This window comes from Myxine glutinosa, unplaced genomic scaffold, assembly GCF_964187855.1.
Source record: "Myxine glutinosa unplaced genomic scaffold, kmMyxGlut1.1 SCAFFOLD_1726, whole genome shotgun sequence".
In the NCBI taxonomy this organism is placed as follows: Eukaryota; Metazoa; Chordata; class Myxini; order Myxiniformes; family Myxinidae; genus Myxine; species Myxine glutinosa.
Genome location: NW_027617821.1, coordinates 7,754 through 34,938, shown reverse-complemented (window position 1 = coordinate 34,938; position 27,185 = coordinate 7,754). Strand labels below are relative to the sequence as shown.

Genomic DNA, 27,185 nt, shown 5'->3' with positions numbered 1-27,185 from the left:
TGTGAGGAACAGAAATGAAAAAACCGGATGTGTGTGTGTGTGTGTGTGTGTGTGTGTTGTCGTTGGTTGTTAGCTCCATATGTGGGTTTCAGAAGGTGGAACGGAGCCCTCTCAGGCATAAAGTCCCAGGTCCGAGGCCATATTCGGCAAGGTACTGGATCTCACGGAGCTCGGCTCCCTGCAGGCAGAACATGGCAATAAGGGCGTTGTCAATTCTCAGATTTTTGCTCTCAGCATGATGGGGTTAGAAAAACCCAGCAACCTGCAAGGACAGGCCGTGTCTCAGATGATCAAAGTGACTTCGGGTGTCACGTGCACAGCCGCCTGTCTCACCAAAGCTGCCGTGCACTTAGAAACCACCGCATCTGGCACAATTCCTCGATTTCACCTCGGTATCCCACATCCTCAAAGGATGGAGCCCTACAGGAGGTGGTCACGTGCTCGGCACTCTGCCTTACCAAAGTCGCCGTGCACGTCCCATACAAGCCGTTACATCCAGCATGTTCCTTGGTCCCACCTCGGTCTCTCTCATTCTCAACTGACGTACCCATGCAAGAGGAGGTCAGTTAAAGCCCGGGCCTTCCCACGCCGCAGCACGGGCCTCACAAGTCCCACCAAGCTGCAGAACCAGGCTGTGTCCCAAACACACGGCAAACTATGCAATACCGACCACCTCGTGCACATCTTGTCGCATCCTTGCTGCCGTTTTCGGGTCAGTCTTCACTGTCTTTGAAACTGATGTATTTGACATAGCCCCTGGTCCTCTCCGTCCCAGGCAAGAGGGAGGCGGCATGACCAACAAGTCATGCTGCCTTCCTCGTCACCGCCATCGTGTGTGTGTGTGTGTGTGTGTGTATGTGTGTGTGTGTGTGTGTGTGTGTGTATGTGTGTGTCCAGGCCATAACGTTTCTTCCATTTGAGCTTCTGTCATCAAATCTTCAACAGAGCTTTCATTATGATAATATGGACAACAACAACAACAACATGCATTTTAGGGCCATTATCCCTGCTAGAGCGGGGGTTAGCCTTGCGGTCCCCATGACAATCTTCTCCATTTTGCCCTATTTTCTGCATCTCTCCTTGTTAATCCCCTTGCCCGCATTTCTTCTTCCACCATCTTTAGCCAAGTCTTTCTCGGTCTTCCCCGTCCTCTACTTCCTTCTACATTCATTTCCATCACTCTTCTCAACCAGTCACTTTCATCCTTCCTCAACACATGACCAAACCATCTCAACCTGTTCCTCTTCACAACATCAATCACAGGCTCTATTCCCATCATCTTTCGCAATTCATCATTTGTCTTCCTCTCTCTCAACGATACTCCGCACATCCACCAAACCATTCGCATTTCCACCCTTCCCAGCCTTCGTTGCTGCTCTACATTCATTACCCATGTCTCGCTCCCATAAATCATAACACTTCTCACACATGCAGCATACACCTTTCCCTTCAGCTTCAACGACACTCCCCTCCTCATCAGCACACCACTCAGTTCCCGAAACTTCTTCCATGCACATCTCACTCTGGCAACCATTGCCTTGTCTGATCCACCTTCTCCATTCAGCATGTCTCCGAGGTAGCAAAATGTTTTCACACCTTCCAGCTTCACGCCGTCCCCAAGATCCAACTCAACATTTCCTCCATCTGCAGCTCCCTCTGTGCACACCTTACATTTGAATGTAGCTGCCACACTGGTTAATGACCCTCTCAGACCACTGCATTTTTGATGAACCCACTCAGTGCACATTGTACATTGAATGGAGTTCACTCCGACACCCTTCCTGTACACAGCACAGCAGTTCTTTCCACCTCACCATATGCTTTACGATGATAATATGATATGATATCAACAAGCTAAATTAATAATTTGGTCAAAAGGTCAAAGGTCACCATCACACAAAACTCAATTTTCATCCAATTGACCTGAAATTTAAAGAATTTGCATGTTGTGTCACTGAATTGGTCCATCAATAAAACACTCGAAACCAAGTTTTTGAGGTCAAAAGGTCAAGGTCACAAAATTGTCAATTTCCATCTGATTGACTTGAAATTTGAGCAGGGTTTGCATATTGTGTCACTGAAGCCTATTGCTTTTCAGGTCACTAGATCAAGATTGCCTAAAATTGTCGATTTTTACCCTTGCTAGAGGAGAGGGTATTGCATTTGAGTCCGTTTGTTTGTTACTTGCCGGAAAAGATTCCGGCAAGTATGTTGATCGGTTGGTTTGTCTGTATGTCTGTCTGTCTGTGTTTGTTCGCAGTACTACGTCTACACCGTTGTGCGTAGAATCGCCAAACTTTACACACATATTTGTCTTGCCCTGGAATAGACTGTGCCCAATTGATGACGTCATCGGTCACGTGGTTCGGCCGCCATCTTGGAAAAACCGAAAAACTTTGCACCTCTATATCTCCGAAAGTGCTGAATAGAACAAAATTGAGACATGGCTCATTGTAAAGAACTCTCCATGGGGAATAAAATATGTTAATGATAACTTCATATGTGCGTCCATTATGACGTCATAATTCGACAAGTACAAAACTTCATCCGATCAAGATGAAATTTCTTGAGCAGAATCTAGGAATAAATTAGTTTAGATAACAAATAATGATGACGCCATCAGTCACGTGGTTCAGCCGCCATATTTGTCTAAAATGGCCGATAAAAAAAAGTATATTCCGGCAAGTCCTCGGTCTCTGACCAATTTTTCATCTGTTTGTCTGTCTGTCTGTTTGTCCGCACAGAATAAATATGATTTTCTCTGCAATCGTTGGTCCGATCGACAGGAAATTTTCACCATCGGTGCAAACCCACCTGTATAATTTTTTAATGATAATTATGACATCATAGGTCACGTGGTTCGGCCGCCATCTTGGAAAACCCAAAAAATTTGCACCTCTATATCTTGGAAAGCGCTGAATAGAAAAAATTGAGACATGGCTGATTCTAAAGAACTCTCCATGGGGAATAAAATATGTTAATGATGATGTCATCGGTCACGTGGTTTGGCCGCCATCTTGGAAAAACCGAAAAACTTTGCACCTATGGTGAAAATTTCCTGTCGATCGGACACCTGCTATATAGTTTGATACTGCGAACACATTTCTCTTGGAAATCAGCCAACATCACCGCTTTGCACAAAAAAGGTGCAAAAACAGATCCTAGCAACTACAGACCAATCAGCCTTCTCCCAATTATCAGCAAAGTCATGGAATCCATCATTGCTTCGGATATGAAATCTTTCCTCTTCTCCAATGGCTTGATCTCTGATCATCAATTTGGTTTCAGACCAGGTCACTCTACTCTGGACATGCTGCTTCTGCTGTCTCAACAATGGATGGAGGTCCTCAATGCCAAACAGGAAATTAGAGCTGTCTCCCTCGACATATCACGTGCCTTCGATACAGTCTGGCACCCCGCTCTGCTCACCAAACACTCCTCCTTTGGTATCCATGGAAATCTCCATGCATGGCTGGCGGACTTCCTCTCTAGTCGTAGTCAATGTGTGGCCCTGAATGGGTTTCTCTCATCTCCTCTTCCTGTTCAGGCTGGAGTTCCCCAAGGCAGTGTTCTGGGCCCTGTGCTTTTTCTGGTCTTCATCAATGATCTCTCTGACTCTCTTGAAAATCCTCTCTATCTCTTTGCTGATGACTTCACTCTCTGCTGCTCCATTCCTCATCCCTCAGATCGGCAGTCTGCAGCCTCCTCACTCTCTGCAGACCTGGACAAAATCACAGACTGGGAAAACAAGTGAAACATGTCTTTCAATCCTGACAAATCTCACACTCTTACGATGTCTCTCTGAAAAGACCGACTGGACAACCCTCCCATCTACTTTCTGAATAATCCTCTCCAAGAAGTTCTGTCACTCAAGCTTTTGGGTCTCACTATCTGCCATGATCTTTCCTGGGAAAACCACATTTCTAAGCTGGCCTCCAAAGCCAGTCGCCGACTGGGCATCCTCCGTCGTGCGAAGTCCTTCCTTGGCACACCTGAGCTCCTCACCACATACAAGGCTTTCATCCGCAGCTCAATGGAGTACTGCTCTCCCCTCTGGGCTGGTGCTCCTGCCTCACACCTAGCTCGTCTTCACGCTGTTGAAACCAAAGCGTTCAGAATCATTGGAATCTCCCGCGTTGACGCTATCTCTGAGGGCCTTTCACTTAATCACCGCAGGCAGGTTGGTGGTCTTTCCGTCTTCTACCGACTCCTCTCCGGCCTTGCTCCCCCAGCTCTCTCTGGGCTCTGTCCCCCAAATATTCCTGCAGGTCGCACAAGATCTGCCTGCAACCCTCTTATGGTTAAACTGCCAAAATCAAGACTCTCTGCTCACCTTCACTCCTTCATTCCTCTTTTCTCCCGCCTCTGGAACAAACTCCCTCACTCTCTTCAATCCCACTCCTCCCTCCAGGTCTTTAAAATGGCTGTTCACCACCATCTCTTATCTTCCCCAATCCAAAACCTTGATCTTTTCTACCCCCGCTAATTTCACCCCAAAATCCACTTTTTTGAGGTGACTTTTGACTTCTTTCCTGGAAGTCCTTGGTGTCCTTCCGTTTTATACCTATCCTGCCGCCCCCCAGGCCTTCTCCCTCCAAAAACATCTCCCGATGTCCCTGCTCTCAAATGTTGTGTTTGTGTGCTTCCTCCCCTTCTCTCCCCATCTTGTCGACCGCTCCCCTTTTTATATACTTTGTTTGCTTGTTTGTTTGATTTGTTTGTTTGATAAATGTTAGCTCTTTCACGAGCCTCGACTCTGTATACAAAAAAACAAAAACAAAAAAAAACCTCCATATCTCCGAAAGTGCTGAATAGAAAAAATTGAGACATGGCTCATTGTAAAGAACTCTCCATGGGGAATAAAATATGTTAATGATGATGTCATAGGTGCCTCCATTATGACGTCATAATTCGACAAGTATAAAACTTCATCCGATCAATATGAAATTTCTTGAGCATAATCTAGGAATAAATTAGGTTAGAAAAAATAATAATGACGTCATCGCTCACGTGGTTCGGCCGCCATATTTGTTTTAACACAAAAGCCTTAAACCCCACTGAAAATACATCCTGGCGAGGGTTTGCAATCTCTGTTTGCTCTTTCTTGTTTGTATTTGTTTTAGCTGTTTTTGTCATGTTTAGCATACGGAAAAAGTCTGGATACAAAGCGGTTGCGGACGAGCTTTGCATTTTACGATGTTTTCATTTAGAATTTACATTTATAATGCTGATTGCTGAACTTTTCACAAACATAAAAACTCCATTAATTCTCAAGGTTTTCAAACCATTGCAGAAATCTGACAAAAGTGTTTTAAATACGAGAAATGTCATTTTGGTGTTGCCTGCCAGGCTATACCTCCCTCAATGTGTGTATAATTATGTAAACACAATCAATGATGGTGAGATAGCTCAGAGGTAATAACATCCTTGCTTCTGTAGCTGTGCAGATTGGGTTTCAATCCCAACAGAATTGTACCTCATCATAGACTTTATCCTGATGCTTCACCAGCTGGATTTTACATCACCATGACAGTGGACGTTAAGAAGGTAATCTCCCTTGTGTAAATTAATAACTTCACTGTACCTTTCAAAAAATAGGTCATTGCGTCCCGGTGCTGTGACCGAATTCTAAATTCCTCCCCCATTGCAATACATGGGGGATAATGCATTAGCGACATCACCACATCTCAGTAATGATGTAACCAGCAGACCGGTTAAACAGTTGAATCCCTAACCTGATGGATCAGTTTCATGAGATTAATGGATTGGAAGCACATTTACAGACAGCATTTACAACTGTTCATCGATATGAATAAAATTATTTACTTACACTCATCAGCTTTATTTTTGAATATGAAAACCGTTCATTTCCATCCTTCAATTTGTGTATATGAACAGAATATTTATTTACTTTTACAAAAAACTTTCAGCAAACATGGTAATTAACAATTTTTTAAAATTACATTTTCATATCAACATAAGAAGTCTTTTCATGTTGAATCCTCTCATAAGTATAGCAACCTTGGAACTACTGTAGTTCTTCTAAGTCAAAGCTGAACCTGGCACCATTATAGTTCCTCTATGCTGAACTAGAAACCATTCTAGTATTATTGATGCAGGCCTAACTACGCTTGTAGATAATGCTCGCATGACTTAATTTGACCTTAAAATGAGGCTGCTCCTGGTGCATCCTTGAATGTATAAATTCTAACAGTTTTTGTTTATTTATTTTTAATACAGAGTCATGGCTCGTAGAGGAGTGAGAACATTATATAAAACAGATCAGGATGCAACCAAACAAAGTTAACAGCAAAAGGAGAGGGGAACCACACATCAGCAGGGTTGGGGGGACAAAAAATAAAGAGACTTCGAAGATCAGGGATGTGAGGAAGAACAAGGACTAATGGGGGACGTTGGGGGTAGACAAGATGGATACAGAAGCAAACTTTCAGGAAGGAAAACACCAAAGTTGGAAAGAGGTGGGCTTGAGGAAAGTTAGCGGGAGTAGAAAAGATCATGGTTTTGAATGGAGTGTGGAGAAGGGGTGAACTGAGATGGTGGTTAGCAGCTGTATTGAAAACCTGGAGGGAAGAATGACATTGAAGAGAATGTGGAAGGTGACTCCACAGGTGGGAGACAAGAAGAACGATTGAGTAGAGGTAAGCAGTGATTCTGATTTTTGGAGTTTCACCAGAAGGGGGTTGATGGTGGACTGCAGGCACCCTGCAGAAACCTGGGGGTAAGGGGAGGACAGAGCATGGAAAGAGCAGAGGGTGCAAGACCAGAAAGCAGGCAGTAGAAGACAGAAAGGAGCTTTGATTTCCAATCACACACTTAGTTCACCAATTAATTGTTAAAGTTGTCAATTATCTGCAACCTTTCCTGTGAACCATTCGTATGATCACAGTTGACCTAGAGTCCCTGTATAAAGAGAGTTGCGCCATGCGCTGACCCGAGATTTCTGGTCACGTGATTTCGTGGCGCCATTTTGTGTCTAACTTCACCGTGCGTGAACGTCAGCTTGGTACGGGAATGTTGTTTATTGCCAAACAAAATGACTGGTTGTTCTGCTTTTGGTTGTTCAAACCAATCTGGGAAATATAAGATGTATAGATTTCCAAGTGATAAAGTCAGAAGACAAATTTGGGAAGCGAAAGTCAGACGAAAGAGCTGGAAAGCGATCGACTCCTCGAGACTCTGCCAGGTAGGCCCACGCCGCTTGATGATCGATGTTCAAAAGCAATTCTATCTGCTCGGTTTTTTTTTGGTTGTCTGTCCGTTGAAAACCCTTTTAAAGGGAAGTGATTTGTGTTTGTTTATAATCTTCAAGGAGCTGACCAAAAATGCATTTCCGTGGGAAGAACCCTGCTCAATTTTTTTCGGGTAGTCCTAGCGGACCGCATATTGTCATTGATTGATGAAATGTCCCGGTACAGTGACATTGCCTGGTCTGCGGTTGGGTAGTCTGCGGGCAATGTCACTGTACTTTTTCAGAGGGAATTAATTTTGATTTTATAGGGGTGGGAAACCCATGGTCCGTTTTGTTTTCAGTTGTCTGTCCGTCCATTCAAAACTTATTCCGAGGCAAGTTATTTTTTTGGTTTAAAATCTTTAGCCTAATCGGCAATCATAAAAGCAATTTTAGGGGGGGACCTGCTCAATTTTTTTGCGGGTTGTGCAGCCATCCATACGTCCAAAATTTGACGAGTTATTGTTTGCTTTGTACAGTGCTCATGCGTCTTGTGGCATATTTGCTCAAATATTTCCCACCCCGGGATTTATGGCCAAATTGTAGTGATGGAAGATTTTGCACATTGGACAATCCCTATATATTTAACCTGGTGACAGCTATCGTTCCCTAAACATACAATATTTCTAGGTGATTAATGCAGTAAAACAGGTGTATTTGTGTACCCACATTTAAAACTGGCTCAACTTTCAAAAGCTGTTATCCCTGTTTGATATCAATATACATGTGGTCGATAGAGCTAGCGATTTGTCTGGCCATCTTCCGGAAGATTGTCCATGTGATTTTCTGTTGTGGAAGTACTAGTACATGACAGCTCATTAAAATTAAACTGTGTTGTGTTAGAATAAAAATTTCAATAAATAAATACATCAAGGACACTCATTGTATGATTGCAGGAACATTTCGATGTGAATCAGTTTGAGAGGGGGCGAGCTGATGACAAAAAGAGGTTGAAGTGCTCTGCAGTTCCAACAATATTTAGCTACCGGAAACCCGTGAAGCTGCGCAACTCCCCCAAGAAGCGTGGACCGTCCACATATGCCCACACTCCTTTCTAAAAGTTATTAAAATTCAGAGAACGACAGCATTGGTTTGTCTTACTTATAATGTTAGCTCTTATATGCAGTGTTGGCTTGTAATATGCATTGCCATACCACTTTTAATATCACCACACAGCTCTTTTTCACGGCAATAGCTGAGTTTTTGACAAAACAAATATCACCTGTATGTAATAATAAGACTAAATATGTGTAGCAAATTTTTTTTTAGCAGGTTTAGAATATATCACCCCATATCGCGAATGTACATGTATATCTAATCCGACACACTTAGACACAAAATGGCGTCCAAATTTGAGTTGACACAACTCTCTATATACAGGGACTCTAAGTTGACCCTTAATAGACCAATTACGAAGCATTATGTTTTCAGAAAACGGTTATGCTTACCTCAAATTCAAAACCCCATGATGTGTCTGACATAGAATCACGGTCGAGGTTAATTTTGCGTTTCTTTTTGAGATTCTCTTCTGTAGACAGTGGAGGGTCTTTGTGCAAGATCTGAGGATGTGGTTTTACAGTATTAGAAATGGATATGTCCAACCCTAGTAACAGATATGCTACTGAACTATATAGCACCAGTCTCTGCTATAATACTTGTCTCACAATTATGCAAATGTTCCAAAAATGTATTTTTTATTTATTTATTTATTTATACTGAATCGAGGCTCGTGAAAGAGCTGACAACCACGAGGGAAAGACAGCACAGGGGGACCACGAGGGAAAGACAGTACAGGGGGAAACATTCATTAAAACACATTTAACAAAAAGACATCCAGGAACACAACACAGGGGGACCGTGAGGGAAAGACAGTACAGGGGGAAACATTCATTAAAACACATTCAACAAAAAGACATCCAGGAACACAGTACAGGGGGACCGCGAGGGAAAGACAGTACAGGGGGAAACATTCATTAAAACACATTCAACAAAAAGACATCCAGGAACACAGTACAGGGGGACCGCGAGGGAAAGACAGTTTCCTCATACTATTATATTATCCTCATACTGTTCAATATTGTGTTGCAGCTCAACTATTATCGATGATATCTGCATACACCACAAGGTTTATCGTTTGTTTTACAATTTCACAAATAAAAAGTAGAAGATATATCGTAACCAATGAAAAACAAACACATGGGCCACAAACACAAAAACGAACAAAAAACAGCACACAAAAATGAACTAAACCCTTTGGATACATTTCATAAAGGTGCACTTTTAGCAAACAAAAGCCGACGTGATTGAAAAAGGTGAACAAGACTCAAAATATATAAGGACAATGAAACCTCGAAAAGGTACAAAAACGATATTGTGAAGTTTAAGCAAAAACAGTTTTCAATGCGAAATGTTGAATTTACATCAAAATAATTTAGCGTTGAGCATTTTAAAGCATTTTTAGATTTCTAAAAGCTAAACTTACGTACCTCTTTTCGTTTGGGAGTACTTGTACAGGTGTCTGGTATTTTTGATGCGCTCAAAGCTCGAGGTTGCCTAAGGGGTGTGTGTTGTGTCACCAGCGGTGTGTTTTGTTTCACATGCGGTGAGTGTTCCACGAGCATTGATTGTTCCTTCGCCAGCGGTGTGTGTTGGTTCATTGGCAGTGAGTGTTGTTTCACCAGCGGTGTGCAAGGCTCCGTGAATTTGTACTGCCCAAGCTTGTTGTTCAGCTCCATTACTTTCACCTCCTAATGTGAAGCACATCCAGAAATAAGATTCAAAAAGTGTGTGTGTATGTGTATATGTGTGTGTGTGTGTGTGTGTGTGTATGTGTGTGTGTGTGTATGTGTGTGTGTGTGTATGTGTGTGTGTGTGTATGTGTGTATGTGTGTGTTTCTTTGGTTATTTCCATATGCAGACTTCAGAAGGTGGAAAGGAGCCCTTCCTGGTCTCAAAGTATCAACATGTGTGTGTACGTGTGTGTGTGTGTGTGTGTGTGTGTGTGTGTGTGTGTGTGTGTGTGTGTGTATGTGTGTGTATGTGTGTATGTGTGTGTTTCTTTGGTTATTTCCATATGCAGACTTCAGAAGGTGGAAAGGAGCCCTTCCTGGTCTCAAAGTATCAACATTTGTGTGTACGTGTGTGTGTGTGTGTGTGTGTGTGTGTGTGTGTGTGTGTGTGTGTGTGTGTGTAATCATGCATGTATAATGACGATACATGTAAATGTGCAATTACGACTGTGTGCATAATCATGATTCATGTGTGTGTAGTCACAATCTCACATAATCACGAATACAATCATGTACAATATGAGGGTATATGAGTGTGCGTACAATCATGACTTGTGTGTAGTTGGTTGCCATCTCCATTTGCGGGTTTCAGGAGGTGGAACGGAGTCTTCTCAGGACTCAAAGCATCCACCTCCTCTTCTGTAAGGGATCACGGTTCATGGACCAAGCTGTTCAACTTTTTCAGAGATTTGTTACAAGGGCTCTTTTCAGGATAGTCACCGAACCCCGGATTGCCTCCAGTTGTAGTTCATTTGTGGTAATACTCCCAGGGATGGTTTTTTAAATCTCAGTGAGGTTCTTCTTTATCATTCCTGTTGCTCCAGTTGTCACTGGTAGAATATTGATGCTCTTCAGTTCCCAAGATCTCTCGACCTCATTTTTGAGGTCCTGGTATTTGACCATTTTCTTGATTTATGCATAGTTTAAGCTAAAATCGCTGGGCACTGATATCCCCATGAGCAATGCTGTCTTTTCCTTTTTGTTCCTGAGTACTATATCTGGTCGCAATGCTTTGTTTTCTATGTTCACGCTCGATGGGATCATCAGGTCATACGTGCGCATTACTTTTTTTGTTTTTGGTAATAGCCTTTGTATGTTTCCACAAGTTTTCTGGAACTAGGAGATTAAATTTTTTGCAGATGTGCCAGTGGATTACTTTATATACTCTGTTGTGCCTTTGTATGTACAGCTGTTCTGATAAGAGTTTTTTTTAAACATCCTGAGCGGATGTGACTCATTATTTTTGTTTCTACCCTACAGGAACCTATACTCGTGCAATTGACTCAGTCCCACCATTTTCTTAAAGCCATGCATATAGTGTCCTTTATTTTCGGCATTTAGCCATTTATTGTCCCCCGTCGCACAGCGGAGCGAAAGGGGGACTATGGTTTTCCCCTCCGTCCGTGTGTCCGTCCGTGCGTGCGTGCGTGCGGGCGTGCGTGCGTGCATAAGCGAAGGACCGCATCCGAATTTGGTGTGTGGGTGCAACCCACGTCAAAATCCAAGATGGCCGCCGCCATGTATGTCTGATGCCATGTATGTCTGAACCTTGTGAGATGAATATCTTGAAAAATAAGCGAAGTACCAACTTCTAATTTGGTGTGTGGTTGTATCTAGGCACAAGGAAGAAGGCTATTGAAAATTGCGTCGCCACGTCAAAATCCAAGATGGCCGCCGCCATGTATGTCTGAACCTTGTGTGCGGAATATCTTGAAAAATAAGCGATGTAGCAACTTCTAATCTGGTGTGTGGGTGTATCTAGGCATAAGGAAGAACGCTTTTGAAAATTGGGTCGCCACGTCAAAATCCAAGATGGCCGCCTCCATGTATGTCTGAACCTTGTGAGCGAAATATCATATCATAGCATGTTTTCTGCGTCTTCCACTTTGTCAACTCACATCACTTCCCCGACGGGGGACCGAGGCGTAACGCTTGTTATGATTCATTTTCCAGCATAGTTGAGCTGACCTCTTCTAAGCCATTCCAATAAGACTTCTTTGCCCAATCTGTCCAGCTCTTTTTTAAAATCTCCTTGCTCTTTTATCATTCTCCCAGTTGTCGGTGTATATTTGTTGATATTTCACTTTCTATTTTTATTTTGTCATTTTTGCAATCATTGGGGCTGTAACCGAAACAGCCCTAAAACAGCCACAAATCATTGGGGCTGTTTCCGTTTCATGTGTGACACTCTGGTCTAGTTGCACCTGTCTTTGGAAATTTTTTGCAAGGTCTGTTAGTAATACCTTTTCTTGCTTGTTATCTACAATACCAAAGGTGGACGGAGGTTATGTTTTCACCTTTGTCTGTCTGTTTGGCTATCCGTGAACAGGATTTTTCAAAGAAGTTGTCGAGAGATTCAGACGAAATTGGGTGGACAAGTTGGGTATGCGAAAAACAAGAATTGATGAGATTTGGTTGAAGATTTGGTTGAAGGTCCGAGAATTTTAAAAAAGACTTTGAAGGTCCGAGAAAAATTAAGAAAAAAAGATACTCACATTTGAGTGATGAGGCAAAAAACGACATATAACATGATATCTCAAAAAGTTAGGGACTGATTCGGACGAATCTTGTTAGACAGGTTGGGTATGCGACAATAACAAAGTGGTTAGATTTTGGTGAAGATTTGAATCGAGTTCCGGATACAAGATTTTTTTAATTCTTCAAGTAATTCTTCACCATTGAGAGATGGGGCCAAAAACGATATATAGCATGATATTTCAAAAAGTTGTGGATGAGTTATGACCAAACTTGGTGGATGAATTGGGTAGGTTGTCATCGTTCTGAGGTCGGAAAAATGAGTACCAGCTGACTGGTAATGGGGTATTGCATCAGTGCCACAGCTGCGCTCCCAGAAAATGATGCAACCAAGCAGCCACAGGCTGCATACAACCCACCAACACTAGTTGGTTGGGTGACAAGAACAAGCTGTTCTAGTTGTATTTTGCCTTATAAAAAATTGGATTTGGTAGTCTTTTGAACTTTCTTTTCACGTACTCAGCCAATCTGTAGTTGTCAATCTATGCCCTGGGTTGAGCTAATTCTGGCCGCTGCCTCCTCATCTCAGTAGGTACAATCTCAGGGTTCATTTATTTTTGTTACATCTTGAGATGCAGTGTGTGTGTGTGTATGTGTGTGTGTGTGTGTGTGTGTGTGTGTGTGTGTGTGCACCAAAGATGACGTGAAGTGTGCAAGTGGTAAACACATGGGATTAATAATAATAGAGGAAATGTTCTTGAAACTCCATCACATGTTTATATTTCTCCATCACAAGTGTTTTTCTTATACTTTTAACTTCATCAGATGTACCATATATCTTACCGGTCTACTGATGAATTATTTTTCTTGTAATTTAAACTTTATATATTATTCTTGCTTTGACTGTATTACCTTCTGTTTTCCATCATCTTCGAGTTTTTTCACCAGATTTCTCAACTCTTCCTCTTTTTTTAACATGTTCTCCTGAAAGCATTGAAACCGCAATTACCTGAGTGCAAGTTATTGAATTCCCAAGGCCTGTAGAGCAAGTGTAAAGCAACAAACTCTGGAGGAAAACAAACAATTCAGGAGTAGTAAACATGTGTAGTGTCTGAAGTTCTTGAGTGTATCAACAATAGACTGATGCAGTCAGCATTAAATAAACTGTGAGACAACATAATTTGCTTTAACCTAGTTTGGGAATGAAGTTTGGAAAGAGCTTGGGTTGGATCAAACAAAATAGCAGTAAAGAAAGCAATGCCAAAAAAATGGAGATGTGACCCTTCAAAGGAAAAGAGCAAGTGATTGAGGACAAACATTTGGAAACATTATCGGAGTGGCAAATGAGGATGAGGAGGGAAAGCCTCTTTCTATCAGGCTTGCGGGGAACCACGGTGCATAGTCTGATGAGACCGCACGTCCACATGCAGTACCTGAATCCTCCCTTCCCTATCCTACTCCCCCCCCCCCCACCCCCCCCCCCCCCCCTTCACCCCCCCTCCCCCCAGACATGCCTTGGTGAGATGTGGGGTGGGGCATTGATGTGTGCTACTTTATTGACGTGGGAGAGCGTGCACAACACTCACGGGGTGGGGGAAGAAATTGGAAGGGAGGGGGTCAGTGATTTTGGCTATAAAAGGCAGCAGTACTCAAATGCAGAGGTCAATGCGAAGACGCAGAGAAATGCCAGGGAGAGACACGGCAAACGCCAAGGAGAAAGTAGCAAAAGCAGTGGGTGAAAAGGAGGTTTGGAAGAGGATAGAGAAGATCATGGATATAGGGAGGCAGCTGGATGTGGGGTTGCTGCATCTGTATGAGCAGAAGAAGAAAGCAGCAAGAAGAGCTGTAGCTAAGGTGAGGAATGCTATGGAAAAGCAGGTGTACAACAAGTTGGAAGAGGATAGTGGGAGGAAGATGATCTATAAATTGATTTGTGACAGGGATGAGGATAACAAGGACATGAAGGGGTCGTGATCAAGGATGGTGGCAGGAGGCTACTGACAGAGAGGAGCACAGCATTGAAGATGTGGGAAGGATATTTCAAACAGCTTTTGAACCGGGAAGGAAGCGAGCTGGAGCTACTGAGTTATGTGGAGGAGAAAGTGGAGTTGGCGGAGATCATGAAAGAGGAAGTGCGGACGGCATTGAAGAGGGTGAAAAAGGGAAGCGCACCAGGTATTGATGAGGTGTGTACAGAGATGATAACTGCAGCGGGAGAAGTCAGAGTCAGTTGGACGAAGAGGTTGTTTTATGTATGTATGAGAGAGGGTTCAATTTGGAGGAGTGGAGGACAGAGTTAGTTGTGCCAATATGGAAGGGGAAGGGAGATGTTCAACATCCGGGGAAGTAGAGGGGCATTACACTCCTTAGTCATGTCACGAAGGTGCTGGAGAGGGTTCTAGACGAGAGAATAAGGAAAAGTGTTGAGAAGGAAATTGGAGAAGAGCAGCAGGGGTTTAGAAAGAGTAGGGGAATGACAGATGGTATGTTCGCACTGAGACAGTTGGTGGAGAAGAGGTTGGAGGTGCAAGGTGAAACAGCTTTGGGATTTGTGGATCTGGAGAAGACCTACGCCACTGTCCCGAACCAGAATTTGATATAGTAGGATATGAATTAGACAGGCATTAGTAGACAAAGGATGCTCCGACAATGTGGGGTAGAGACCAAAGAAGCAGTTTCTAAATTGAAAGCTTATGGAATGTCACACAAACATTTTCAGAGGGCACGTGTGACACAGTGTTGATGCATGAAAACGAATGCATGACAAATTTGATTGCATTCACGGATTACCTTCTCTAACATCGCCGCCTTTGATTGCTCGCAGTTCTCTTTCAGTTGCTGTTTTAATTTCAACATTTCATTGCTCTGATGGAACACAAGCACAAAATCTATTACAATATACACATAAACACCGAGGAAACAACAAAGACAAATTCATCCTATAAATGCTTTGTAACAACTACATTTCTACTGAAATGGAGGAGGAGCTTTCAGAATTTGATATCTAAGGGATTTTGATGGTATTAATTTAGGATTTTAGAGGTACTGCCTTTTTATTAGATGAAATTTTATTTCCCATCCCAAATTGGCCTGAGGGTATGTAAGAGTCAACTACAACGAGCAGATTGGCTCCACATGTAACTGAGTGAAGTGAAGACCATTAGTGAGCCAGCTGGGTTTTTACCGACAATTTGATAACGACATGGTAATTCTCCTGAGACTACCTCAGTTTGTAGAAGTTTAGAATGCACATCCCTCACCACAATGTCTGAGATTCCTCTAGTCCACTTATTTCACCACAACACCACTGCCTCAAATGAGTAAGAAAAATTGAGAGCTCAAATTGCATTGTTTTGAACGAATGAAAACTACAATATTAAAACATTCATTTGCAAGATGTGATTGGAATATTAACATAAACCATTCCTGTTGGTACGTGCTAATTAGAATATTCTTTAAAACATTTCTTAATGGTCTGCAGAACCATAAATCTGTAGAGTAATCTCATCCAAATTCTATCAAACTCAGTTTTATGATATTCTTTCAACATTATTACAAAAATATTAACATAATGCAGTATATGAATGTACAGCAGATCTACTCAATTATTTGACTCGATTGTAGGACTTGAAGATAAATTTGTTGGTCATGTCTGAGTTTCTGTAATTCAAGTTAACTAGCTTGAGAAGTTAGAGTTATTATACAAAATGCATTATCAAGTCATCGGGTGTGATGCACGTATAACGAGTTGAGGTACTGACGCTTTCTTGCACTTCGCTCAAAGCCTTGTACTCCTTGGATCTTATAGATGAGATCTCGCCGTCCTTTTCATGAACCATCTTGTCATACTCAAGCTGCAAGAACAAATGTATTTTCAGGGCCTGTTTAATTACCAATGAGTTGAACTCACAACCAAGGGAGTGTTACTGATAAACTCATCCACTTATCCTGAAGGAGAGAGATATTCATATGACAGTACTGAGGAACACCACCCAAAAGGGTGGTGCACAATGATCTCGGGTATTTTATTAACTTACATTTACCAACGGTGTTTGGAAGCTGTTTTTAACTTAATATCGCTGAAACGTTTTCTTCCGAAAATGGGTTAAGACTTAAACCCTCATTGAAACAGGTTACTGAACCTTAGTACGTGGTCTGCAAAAAATATAAACAACTCGCCGAAAGCACCCGGCGTTGCCCGGGTTCTTTTTGAATGAATTTACTACTATTAGAGAGATACCTGTGCTACGCACGGGTGGGAGGCCAGAAGCAAACAGGCAATGCAGATACGGTGAATGCTAAAGCATGAAACCAATAAATTCCACATTCCTGTAGCACCTTCAGTCGCACGTCAGCAGGTTCGTGAAGGACTTCCATGAAAAACGTACCTGTTCGCAAACAAACGGGTACGTTCACGTCGAGAAACATCGATCGTGGGTCCGTGGCGAATCTGCATATGGCGATGGCAAAATATCAGAAATTGAAGGCTTTTTTATTTTAAACGATTCATATAAACATCCGTTGAATCATATCACACGCAAATCATCAAAATCTAAACAGTATCTTTAGAATTTCAATAAAAGCCACATCACTGTTCATATCGGTAAATATTATTCCATTGAGGAGCTGTGCTCCTACGCGAGTCGAAAGGATTGACGCGACAAAAGACGGGAATTCGTCCGAGCTCCTTTATTGGTAAAACGAAAACTCGGGTACTCTGAAAAGCCCGTTTATCGGGTAGCAATATATATAAGCACAATCAAACACGTCATGCCGGAAGCCACGCTTCCCAAGCCGGGCGCGGCATGCCGATCGGAGCGTTTGCCCGGGAAGGCGAGTCTGGGCATGCCCGGGCGGCCTGGGCGAGCCCGGGAAAGGCGAGTCTGGGCATGCCCGGGCGGCCTGGGCGAGCCCGGTACAGTGATCGCTCCCTGGTTGCGTCATCGGCAGGTGTAAGGCGATTGTGTATGCTCAGCGGCAACCGCTACACGCGCCCCCCCAGAATCGACTTGCACCGGCAGGGTCAATTTAAGGGGGGTCCTGATGACCCGGCCAAAGCGACCCCTGGAGGGTCGTGGGGGGGGGGGGGTCCGGTGTGGTGGTGGGTGGTCGAGCGGGGGGAACCGTGGACGGGGGGCGGCCTCGCCGTGGAGGAAGGGCCAACCGTGGTGGTTGGTCGACGTCCACGTGCGCCGACTTGAGGCGGTCCACCGAAATCCGGTCCGACCTGCCGCCGACGTCGACGACGAAGGACTTGTCGTCCCGTCGCAGGACCCGGAAGGGCCCGTCGTACGGCGGCCGGAGTGGCCCCGGGTGTGCATCATGACGCACAAAAACGTACTCCGCTGTGCGAAGCGCTGGGGGGACGTAGGACTGGGGGCCACCGTGGCGGGACGTTGGCACGGGGGCAAACCGTCGGGCGGCCTCCTGGAGGTCCGAGCGCTGGCGAGCCGCGGACCAGGGACTGGTAGCGTCGGGCACGAACTCGCCCGGGACGCGTAGCGGCTGGCCGTAGAAGAGCTCGGCGGTGGACGCCTGGAGGTCCTCCTTGGGGGCCGTGCAGTGGCCCAAAAGGACCCACGGCAGCCGGTCGGCCCAACCGCCGTCCTGAAGGCCGGCCATGAGCGCAGCCTTCATGGAGCGGTGAAAACGCTCGCACAACCCGTTGGCTTGGGGGTGGTAGGCCGTGGTACGGTGGAGCTTGACCCCCAGGTTGTGGGCAACCATGCCCCAAAGCTCGGAGATGAACTGCGGACCGCGGTCCGAAGAGATGTCTGCCGGTGCGCCGAAACGGGCGACCCAGGTGGCGATGAAAGCCTCTGCCACGTCGGCGGTTGTGGTGGAAGCGAGGGGAACGGCCTCCGGCCACCTGGTGGTCCTGTCCACCATGGTGAGCAGGTGTGTGAAACCTCGTGATGGGGGAAGGGGGCCCACCAGGTCCACGTTGACGCGGTCGAAACGCCGTTCAGGCACGGTGAAAGGTGCCAGCGAAGCCTGGGTGTGGCGGTGGACCTTGGCCCGCTGGCAGGCCGTGCAGGCGTTGGCCCAGTCGCGGACGTCCCGTCGAAGTCCGTGCCAGACGAAACGCGCCGACACCAGCTTCTGGAAAGCTTTCCGGCCCGGGTGAGAAAGGCCGTGGAGGGAGGCGAAAATGGGGCGCTGCCAGGTAACGGGCACGACGGGGCGAGGCTGGCCTTGGGAGACGTCGCAGAGCAGGACAGTGTCCGCGAAGGGGACGTCGGCCAGGCGGAGGCCTGTGTCCGCCGCCCGAAGGGCTTGCACCGTGGTGTCGGCGGTCTGGTCGGCCGCCATAAGCGCGAAGTCCACGCCCAGGTGGACCGCGTTCGCGCTGGCCCGAGAAAGACAGTCGGCCATGGCGTTGTCTTTTCCGGCGACGTGCCGGATGTCCGTGGTAAACTCCGACACGGCGGAGAGGTGGCGCTGCTGGCGGGCCGACCACGGCTCCGTGACTTTGGCCATCGCGTAAACCAACGGCTTGTGGTCAACGAAAGCCGTGAACGGGCGGCCCTCCAGGAGGTGGCGGAAGTGGCGAACGGCCAGGTATAGACCGAGGAGCTCGCGGTCAAATGTGCTATATTTTAGCTCGTTCAGCCGGAGTTGCCGGCTAAAAAAAGTGAGTGGCTGCCAAACCCCGTTCACCCATTGTTCATGTACGGCGCCCACCGCGTAGTCGGAGGCGTCCGTAGTGAGGGCGATGGGAGCGTCGAGCACCGGGTGAGCAAGCAGCGTTGCGTCGGCGAGGGCCAGCTTTGCGCCTGTGAATGCCGCATCCATGTCTGCGGACCAGACGACGTCATGCTTGGCCGGCTTGCCCTGGAGGGCTTTGTAAAGGGGCCGCATGAGCTGAGCAGCGCGGGGCACGAAACGGTGATAAAAATTCACCATGCCGAGGAACTCCTGCAGGGCCTTGATGGAGCGGGGACGCGGGAACTTGGTGATGGCCTCGACCTTGTTTGGCAGCGACCAAGGAGGGGCCGCAAACGGCGGTCTGCCTGTCCTGCTCGGAGGCGGGTACGACGCTCAGTTGGGCGCCGGTGTCACAAAGAAAACGCCGCCCGGATGCTTTGTCCTTGATGAAAAGCAAGTTGCCCGAGTGTCCGGCGCTCATGGCTGGTAATGAACGCCGGCCCGGCAGTTTCCCGACTCGCCGAAAGTGCACGGGGGTCGGCATGTCCGAGCCTTTTGTCCGAACCTAGCATGGTAATAACACCATACCTGGTCAGGTGGAGGCCCCGGCCGTCGTGTTGGAATCGGTCGGCGCGGCGTGGCGGCGGTCAAATGGCAGTTCGGCCTCCAACCACACCGGGCGCTCGGGCGCCATGGGCATTGCCTCGGACGGCGGCGGGCTCCAGGTAGCTGCCCCGATGTGCTGGCCTGCCGAGGAGATCTTGTCGGCTTCTCTGGTGAGGGCGCGGGGATCCGTGATCTGCGTGCCTGCCAGAGCGAAGCGTACCTGGCTAGGTAGCTGGCGGAGGAACAGCTCCTGGAAAAGAAAATCCGAGGAGTGCTCACCTAGCAACGAGAGCATGTAGTCCATCCGCTCGGAAAGGGGGCGTGTCGCCGAGCTCGGGCAGGTCGAGCAGGCGTCGTGCGCGTTCTGCCGGTGAGAGGGCGAATGCGTCGAGGAGGAGCGTCTTGATCACGCCATATTTGTCAGCGGCTGGCGGGTGCTGGAGGAGGCTCAGGGCACGGGCCGCGGTGGCGGAGCTGAGTGCCGCTACCACATGGTGGAAGCGGGTGTCGTCTGCGGTAATGCCTCGCAGGGCAAACTGGGAGTCTGCCTGGGCGAACCAAACCACCGCGTGAGCCTCCCAGAAGGTAGGCAGTTTAAGGGTAACTGCCGTGTCCATGTCGGGGGTCACCAGTGAGGAGCTGTGCTCCTACGCGAGTCGAAAGGATTGACGCGACAAAAGACGGGAATTCGTCCGAGCTCCTTTATTGGTAAAACGAAAACTCGGGTACTCTGAAAAGCCTGTTTATCGGGTAGCAATATATATAAGCACAATCAAACACGTCATGCCGGAAGCCACGCCTCCCAAGCCAGGCGCGGCATGCCGATCGGAGCGTTTGCCCGGGAAGGCGAGTCTGGACATGCCCGGGCGGCCTGGGCGAGCCCGGGAAAGGCGAGTCTGGGCATGCCCGGGCGAGCCCGGTACAGTGATCGCTCCCTGGTTGCGTCATCGGCAGGTGTAAGGCGATTGTGTATGCTCAGCGGCAACCGCTACACCATCGTGTTTCAAATCGTGATCGATACACTATGATCGTGATGATCGTGATTGTGAATTGTGATCGATAATCGTGTTCACAATCGCTATGTCATATGTACTCCCGATACGTGTACCAAATTCCCGAAATGTGTAACTGTACCAAATCAACAGTTAAAAGGATTTTGAGCCGATAGGTGTTACGGCCTTGGCAAGATCGATGGAGACAGCGATCTGTTAGATCTGATCCTCCTTCATGCCTAAGTGCAGATCCTCCTTCATGCCACATCTGATCGATGCAGCCGTGCAGCAATTGGTGCAGTCGTTTGTGCGGCACACGGTGCAGCGATCGGTGCAGCCGTTTGTGCGGCACACGGTGCAGCGATCGGTACAAACGTGGACTCCCACACTGCCACATCCTGCTGATACTTGCTCCCGCATGACGTTATTTTCCCGGGTGCCACACAAACGGCTGCACCGATCGAGATTTAACGGATGTTTATATAAATCGTTTAAAATTAAAAAAAAAGCCTTCAATTTCTGATATTTAGCCTTTTCATTTGGGCCTCCAATTGAAGCCCCACCCATAGGGCGGGAACCGTTGCTCGACGTAAGAAGACGTCACAATGAACGTCATGCAAACGCGAATGTTATGCGGGAGTCCAAACCTGAGAATGCTGGAGACTAAAGCTGAAATTTGGAAAACTAAATAGTCTATTTTACTCCTGGGGATCCCAGGATTACCCACCAAAAATATCTTTGCGATCGGTTCAGCAGTTTTTACGGTACCTTCGAACAGACAGACAGACAGACATTTGGTGAATTATAGTAAGATAATTCAGCATTTACTTGCGGCGGTAGAAGATTGACTTTGATAATTCAGCTCAGCTTTTAATTGCGAAATGGGCCCAGCCCGGCCGAGGGGGCCTCAACTGGCCTCGCCACCTTGCCTAAAACCTTCCCGGGGCCCGTCCCGACATTTTTTGTGTCAGAGGTTTCCTCCTATCTTTCACCGTTCAAGAGATTAGCGCGTGCAGACAAACAAACAAACAAACAAACAAACAAAAACTTTCTTTTATATATATTGATAGAAGATGAGAGGGAGTCAAAAACAAAGGAGGTTAAAAAGAAACCTTGTAGTCCTCCATCATTGCTATCATTTCGTTGATGCGGTGCTGGCTCAGTGCTTCGACTTCAGCTTTCACCTTTTGTGCAGCCTGTGCAGTTTCACTCATCTTTTGAACCTGCGATAGGAGCCAGGCAAAATAACCCAACATGTTTTCACCAAGATCATCTAAAGATCTGATGCTAGATGTTTTGTCATCAACCGAGTCATGTCTAATCTAATGCGGAGTAAAGATATATGTTTCCCATACACCATGAATGTTCGTGTTAAACTGTCAACGAATGCTTTTATAATCCTGTTAAATACAGAAAATAATTATACATTCTCCTGGATTTATGAGACAGGTAGTCACATAATCAAATCAATGCGATAAGTTTCAGATTATTTCGCTTTAATTTTAGCCAGGTAAAGCAGTGATGGTATGAAACAGGTTTATCTATACTAGGGTATCCCACGTCGAATGGCGAAAAGCAAATCATCCAATAATTTAATGACAAGGACAGTATAGGAAGCCATTTATTCCATCATGCTGATGCCATATCCACGTCCCATTACCTCAATCTATCTCCATTTACTTACCTTCTCTGTACTGACACCATTCTTTGCCAAGAACATAATCTACTAACATCTACATCACTTGGTTTTAAAACTTGTATATCCCATTCTAATTTTAAAGCATGAGCATACAATGATCTACTTTTTCCAAGAGATACCATGGCATCTTTAACTACCACAATATAAATGCAGACAAGACAGCTAACCCAATATTAAATCCTATCTGAAGGATGGAATGTTCCAAGATGCAGCACCCACCCTCTCCCTCTGCTGGTACACCAGGACAGTAATATTTGGCCGTCAACTGAAGCGTCAGTCGTTTCATTCCGTTCCCCATTCGCAAGACTAAAGAATGACTCCACTATCATTTGACGAGTTGGTAACTCATGTTTGATCCAAAAGTTTGACATCCGAAACATGCCATTTTATAAGTCTTACATCAAATTACATTGCACTTTTTCTTGGCTGCTCTTTTGGCCGACCACACCACTCGTGACATGATTCAAATGACGGATGAATCAGGCCACTTGATTTCACCATGTGATTTTTCAAAATAGCAGCGCTCATGGATCCATGATTTGAGCTGGAGGTGTCAGAATGTCAGGAGAAAAATACGATTGAAGGTGCTTAATGCACTATGATTTCATCAATAACAACAGTACAACCGAGTTGTGTTGTGTACAACCGAGTCACGCTATATACAAGAAAGTCCTGCTCTGTGCAAGAGTCCTGCTGTGTACAACAGAGTCCTGCTGTGTACAACAGAGTCCTGCTGTGTACAACAGAGTCCTACTGTGTCCAACCGAGTCATGCTGTGTAGAGGAGAGTTGTGTTGTGTACAAGAGAGTCATGCTGTGTACATGAGAGTCGTGCTGTATACAAGCAAGTCGTGCCGTGTACATGCAAGTATGGTGTACAACAGAGTAAAAAAGAGTCGTATGGTGTACAACCGAGTCATGCTATGTAGAGGAGAGTTGTGCTGTGTACAAGCGAGTTGTGCTGTGTAGAAGATAGTTGTGCTGTGTATAGGAGAGCCATGCTGTGTACAAGCAAGTCATGCTGTGTACAAGTGAGCCGTGCTGTGTACAAACAAGTCGTGCTGTATACAAGTGAGATGTGCTGTGTAAGAGTTGATAAGACAATAAATTTGCCACTATCAAAGCGAACAGGTTGAAGACATTCATGCTCAAAATTTAAAATGACTCGAAATTTATCGCAAGGATGCTTATCATTGCTCAGACTGGAGAGCTCGGTTTTGTGTTATTGCCTATCGTCTGTCTCTATGCTGCTTGCCATGGTTGATGGATGTTTGGCGGGGAAGACGAACAAAGCTGTTCTCCTTGATATGGTTGAGAGCCTGTCACCGGACTGCTTATTATCAGTTCTGCCTGAAAAGCGTGTACTCCTCATCAATGGTAAGGGTCTAATCCACCAAATGTGTAGTCTTCATGATACCTTTCCCTCTTTGTCTGAAGGTGTACTCTAACGAGTACTGGACCTCGCTAAAAAGTTTCACAGCTCCCGCGTAGGCTTTGTCACTGACAAATATCCAGAGATAAGTATCAAGAACTACGAGAGAGTTCGTTATGGTGATGAAACAGACCAAACAATTCGCATCCTGAACGAGAATCAGAACTTCTCATTCTATACTGGAAGTTGTACACTGCAAATGTGCAAAATCGCGCTGTGAAGGGCAATATTGTTCCTGCCACAGGTCTGGCTTATATTGCATGGATTTGTGCAGATGCAAGGATTGTAAGAACTGTGGTGAGACTCCTCAAGAGCACCGGCTCATGGACGACTCGGATTTATTCGAGGCAGACGAAGCCTACCATGTTACCGTATGCCTTTCCAGTTTCTCGCATGTTGAAGCCTTTCTGTGTGGTGTTAAGCTGAAATTTCCCCTCCGCTTTGTCCTGAAATTCTTTACAATGTTCATTTCTATGTTATCTGTTGTTTTTGGCATGTCCATTTTACTCTTGCTCTTCTGAAATTTGTACATATTGCTCAACTGATGTATCGTCTTACTCTATATTCGTCACCATGTCATTCGTTGCATTCGACTTAACCATTTTGGTCCCAATTTTCTAAAATAAGTACTTTTTAAGTAAGTACTATTCTACAATTCAATTGGGGGTGTTGTTCTCTATTTTGATGTTTTGAGAAGATACGAGGATTTTTCTATCATGCTCTTAAATATTGGAATACAGTACATGATTCCTAATTTGTTATATGTGAAACTCTTTTCTCGAAATAACTTGTTTTGGCATTATTCCCTCCAAGCCTTTGAGTCCCTCATGAAAGTATCTCTTCCAGTAAAGCCTCTCTCTCAATCATACCACCTCCATCCAAGTTCATGCACATGGAATGTAATCGATTGTGGACTCTGAAAACCAAGTTTCGATGCCACAAATGCGTCCATGACAATGTCATGGGTGCATTTAAATTGGTGCTGAGCACCGATAATTACATCAATCTAGTGGAATTCACGTTATGCTCACGCATCGTGTGGCAACCCTAGTTTTGCTTAATTTCGCTTATGCAAAGTTTCCTTGGATGTCTCGAAGCCAACCAAGTTTAATATCCAACAGCTCACTGAGGACAATTTTACGAGGGTGTGGAGTCGGTACTGGAACCATGATTTGTGTGAATCTAGCGGAATCAACAAGGCACCCACACAGTGCATATAAATCCTAGCATCGTAGGTTTCTGCTTACACAGAGTGCTCATATATATCTGAGAGTACAAAAACTCATAATGCCTGCAGTGTTTCCAACACAATGTTATGGGACCGTGAATTTGGTCCTGGACACCGATAAATAGATAAATTTTGTGAAATTCACATTCCGCTCACACATCAAGTGGCAACCCTGGACTTGATAAATTTCACGTCGGGAGAGTTCCCTTAGGTGTCTTAAAGCTTACCAAATCTCATGTTTGGCAAATTCCCAAGGACGATGTTATGAAGGCTTGAACCTGATACTTAGCTCTAAAATGAGCACTTTTTGCCCCCACATGACCAACTTTCCCTGTCTGTCACAAAAATACTGGCAGGATTTTGAAGTCAAACTTTTAACAAAGGTCGGGCACATTGTCAGCAATAAAAACCGTCAAAGAATAGTTGTCCCCCAAATGGTGGAAGGAAACCCATTTTCTAGCCACTTCTTAGCCAGGCTAACCCCCGCTCTAGCAGGGAAAATGGCCTTAAAACGATCATTCATTCATTCATTCTGGAGCTTCAGCTGATGGCCTATCTTAATCAGTACTCGATGCACAGAGGAACAAGAGCATAACCAGACAGCTGAACGATTCAGAAATCGCTCATTCTGCAACACCTGGCTTTAAAATCTCTTATTGAAGTATTAACTAGGAGGCATAACTCTGCTTAACTCTCAGAGATCTGATTGGATCAGGAACATTCAAGCAGGAAATAAATCTATAACAGATGGTTGCAACCAAATATACAGAATTATCACTGAACTTTAGGCATTAGCATCAGTTTTGCTGTGCAATGCATTTACCTCTTGCTGAAGTTTCTGTTCTGTTTCCTTGTGCTCTTGCTGTTGATGTGAGAGGCGTTCACTCAGTGTCGAGTGCATTTTTGTCAATCCATCCACCTGCATATCCCATGACATTCACAATTACCTTTTATGCTTGTACGGAAGCAATTGCACACACGGTGTGTACGAGTACATTTTTGTATGGAATAGGCACCACGTCACATGATTATGCTCATGATGACCCGATAAGTATGTCAAATAAATGTCAACCCATGTAAAGATATATTTTACGAATGTATTTGCTGATGAAATCTATACTACTAGCTGGAAACCCATGGTAAAATACCATGATAGAAAAAAAGGACGCTTTTTATTCTTGCCCTGATTGAAATTTATTCTTCTTGTCCTCAACACCCTGTGTTCCCAGACCTCCACACCCCCACACCTCCATCTGCCCCTTCCCAGACCTTCCAATCCCTCCCAGACCCTCAACCCTCCTCCCAAGACCATCACACCATGCGTCCAGACCCCACACAACACCCTCCCCCCCCCCACACCTCCCAGGCCCACTCCTCTCTGCTAGAGTCCCTTTATACAGAGAGTAACGACAACTGAGAATACGCCGCCATTTTGGGGCCAATTGTGCGGAACCACTGAACCGGCACATGCACAGTGCACTATGAGCTATGCGTGTATAATGCAATGCACCACTGCACAAATACGGGGCGGGTTAGGGAGTACGGTGAATGTTTTTATTTATTTATTTTATTGTATCGAGATGTAGGTCTATGAGTATTAGCTCCATTATGTTCCAGATTGCCTATAATGGGATATTAGTTTGTCTGAAAAAATGAGCGGTTGATGAGAAGTGACAAAATGGGTGATTTCTGAATCCTCATTATCGCGATGTTGGCAATAATAATTTGGGTTACTCACGATGCCTGGAGAGAATTTGAACATACTATGTGACAAGGTAGTCTTGTAACCTAAAATAATCTTTAACCTGTTCGATTAAGAGGATAGGAAAAGCGGGGTGGGGGGGGGGGGGGGGGGGCATTAAAACACACGTGTGTTTTGTCTGAAAGAAATGAATTTAATGTAAACATTATCAAACTGCAACAAATTTAATGCGTTTTCAGAGCCAATAAACTCAAACATACACACAAACATCAACACATTAAAACACACATGCACACACACGGGATAAACACACACACACACACATACACACACACACACACACACACACACACACATACACACATA

General features: G+C 45.3%; 1 protein-coding gene across 1 annotated transcript in view; it reads right to left on the bottom strand.

Moving 5' to 3' along the window:
- The window catches only part of LOC137414083 (uncharacterized), a 39,761-nt gene extending 13,729 nt beyond the window's left edge, over window positions 1-26,032 (bottom strand). The window contains exons 1-7 of the mRNA XM_078769227.1: window positions 25,941-26,032; window positions 21,872-21,982; window positions 16,275-16,367; window positions 15,304-15,378; window positions 13,426-13,497; window positions 9,736-9,996; window positions 8,698-8,808 (exon numbers count right to left, since the gene is read on the bottom strand). Of these exons, the coding sequence (XP_078625353.1) occupies window positions 8,698-8,808; window positions 9,736-9,996; window positions 13,426-13,497; window positions 15,304-15,378; window positions 16,275-16,367; window positions 21,872-21,982; window positions 25,941-26,018 (801 nt within the window). The 5' untranslated portion in view covers window positions 26,019-26,032. The remainder of the gene's footprint in view (window positions 1-8,697; window positions 8,809-9,735; window positions 9,997-13,425; window positions 13,498-15,303; window positions 15,379-16,274; window positions 16,368-21,871; window positions 21,983-25,940) is intronic.
- Window positions 26,033-27,185: the final 1,153 nt, after the last annotated feature.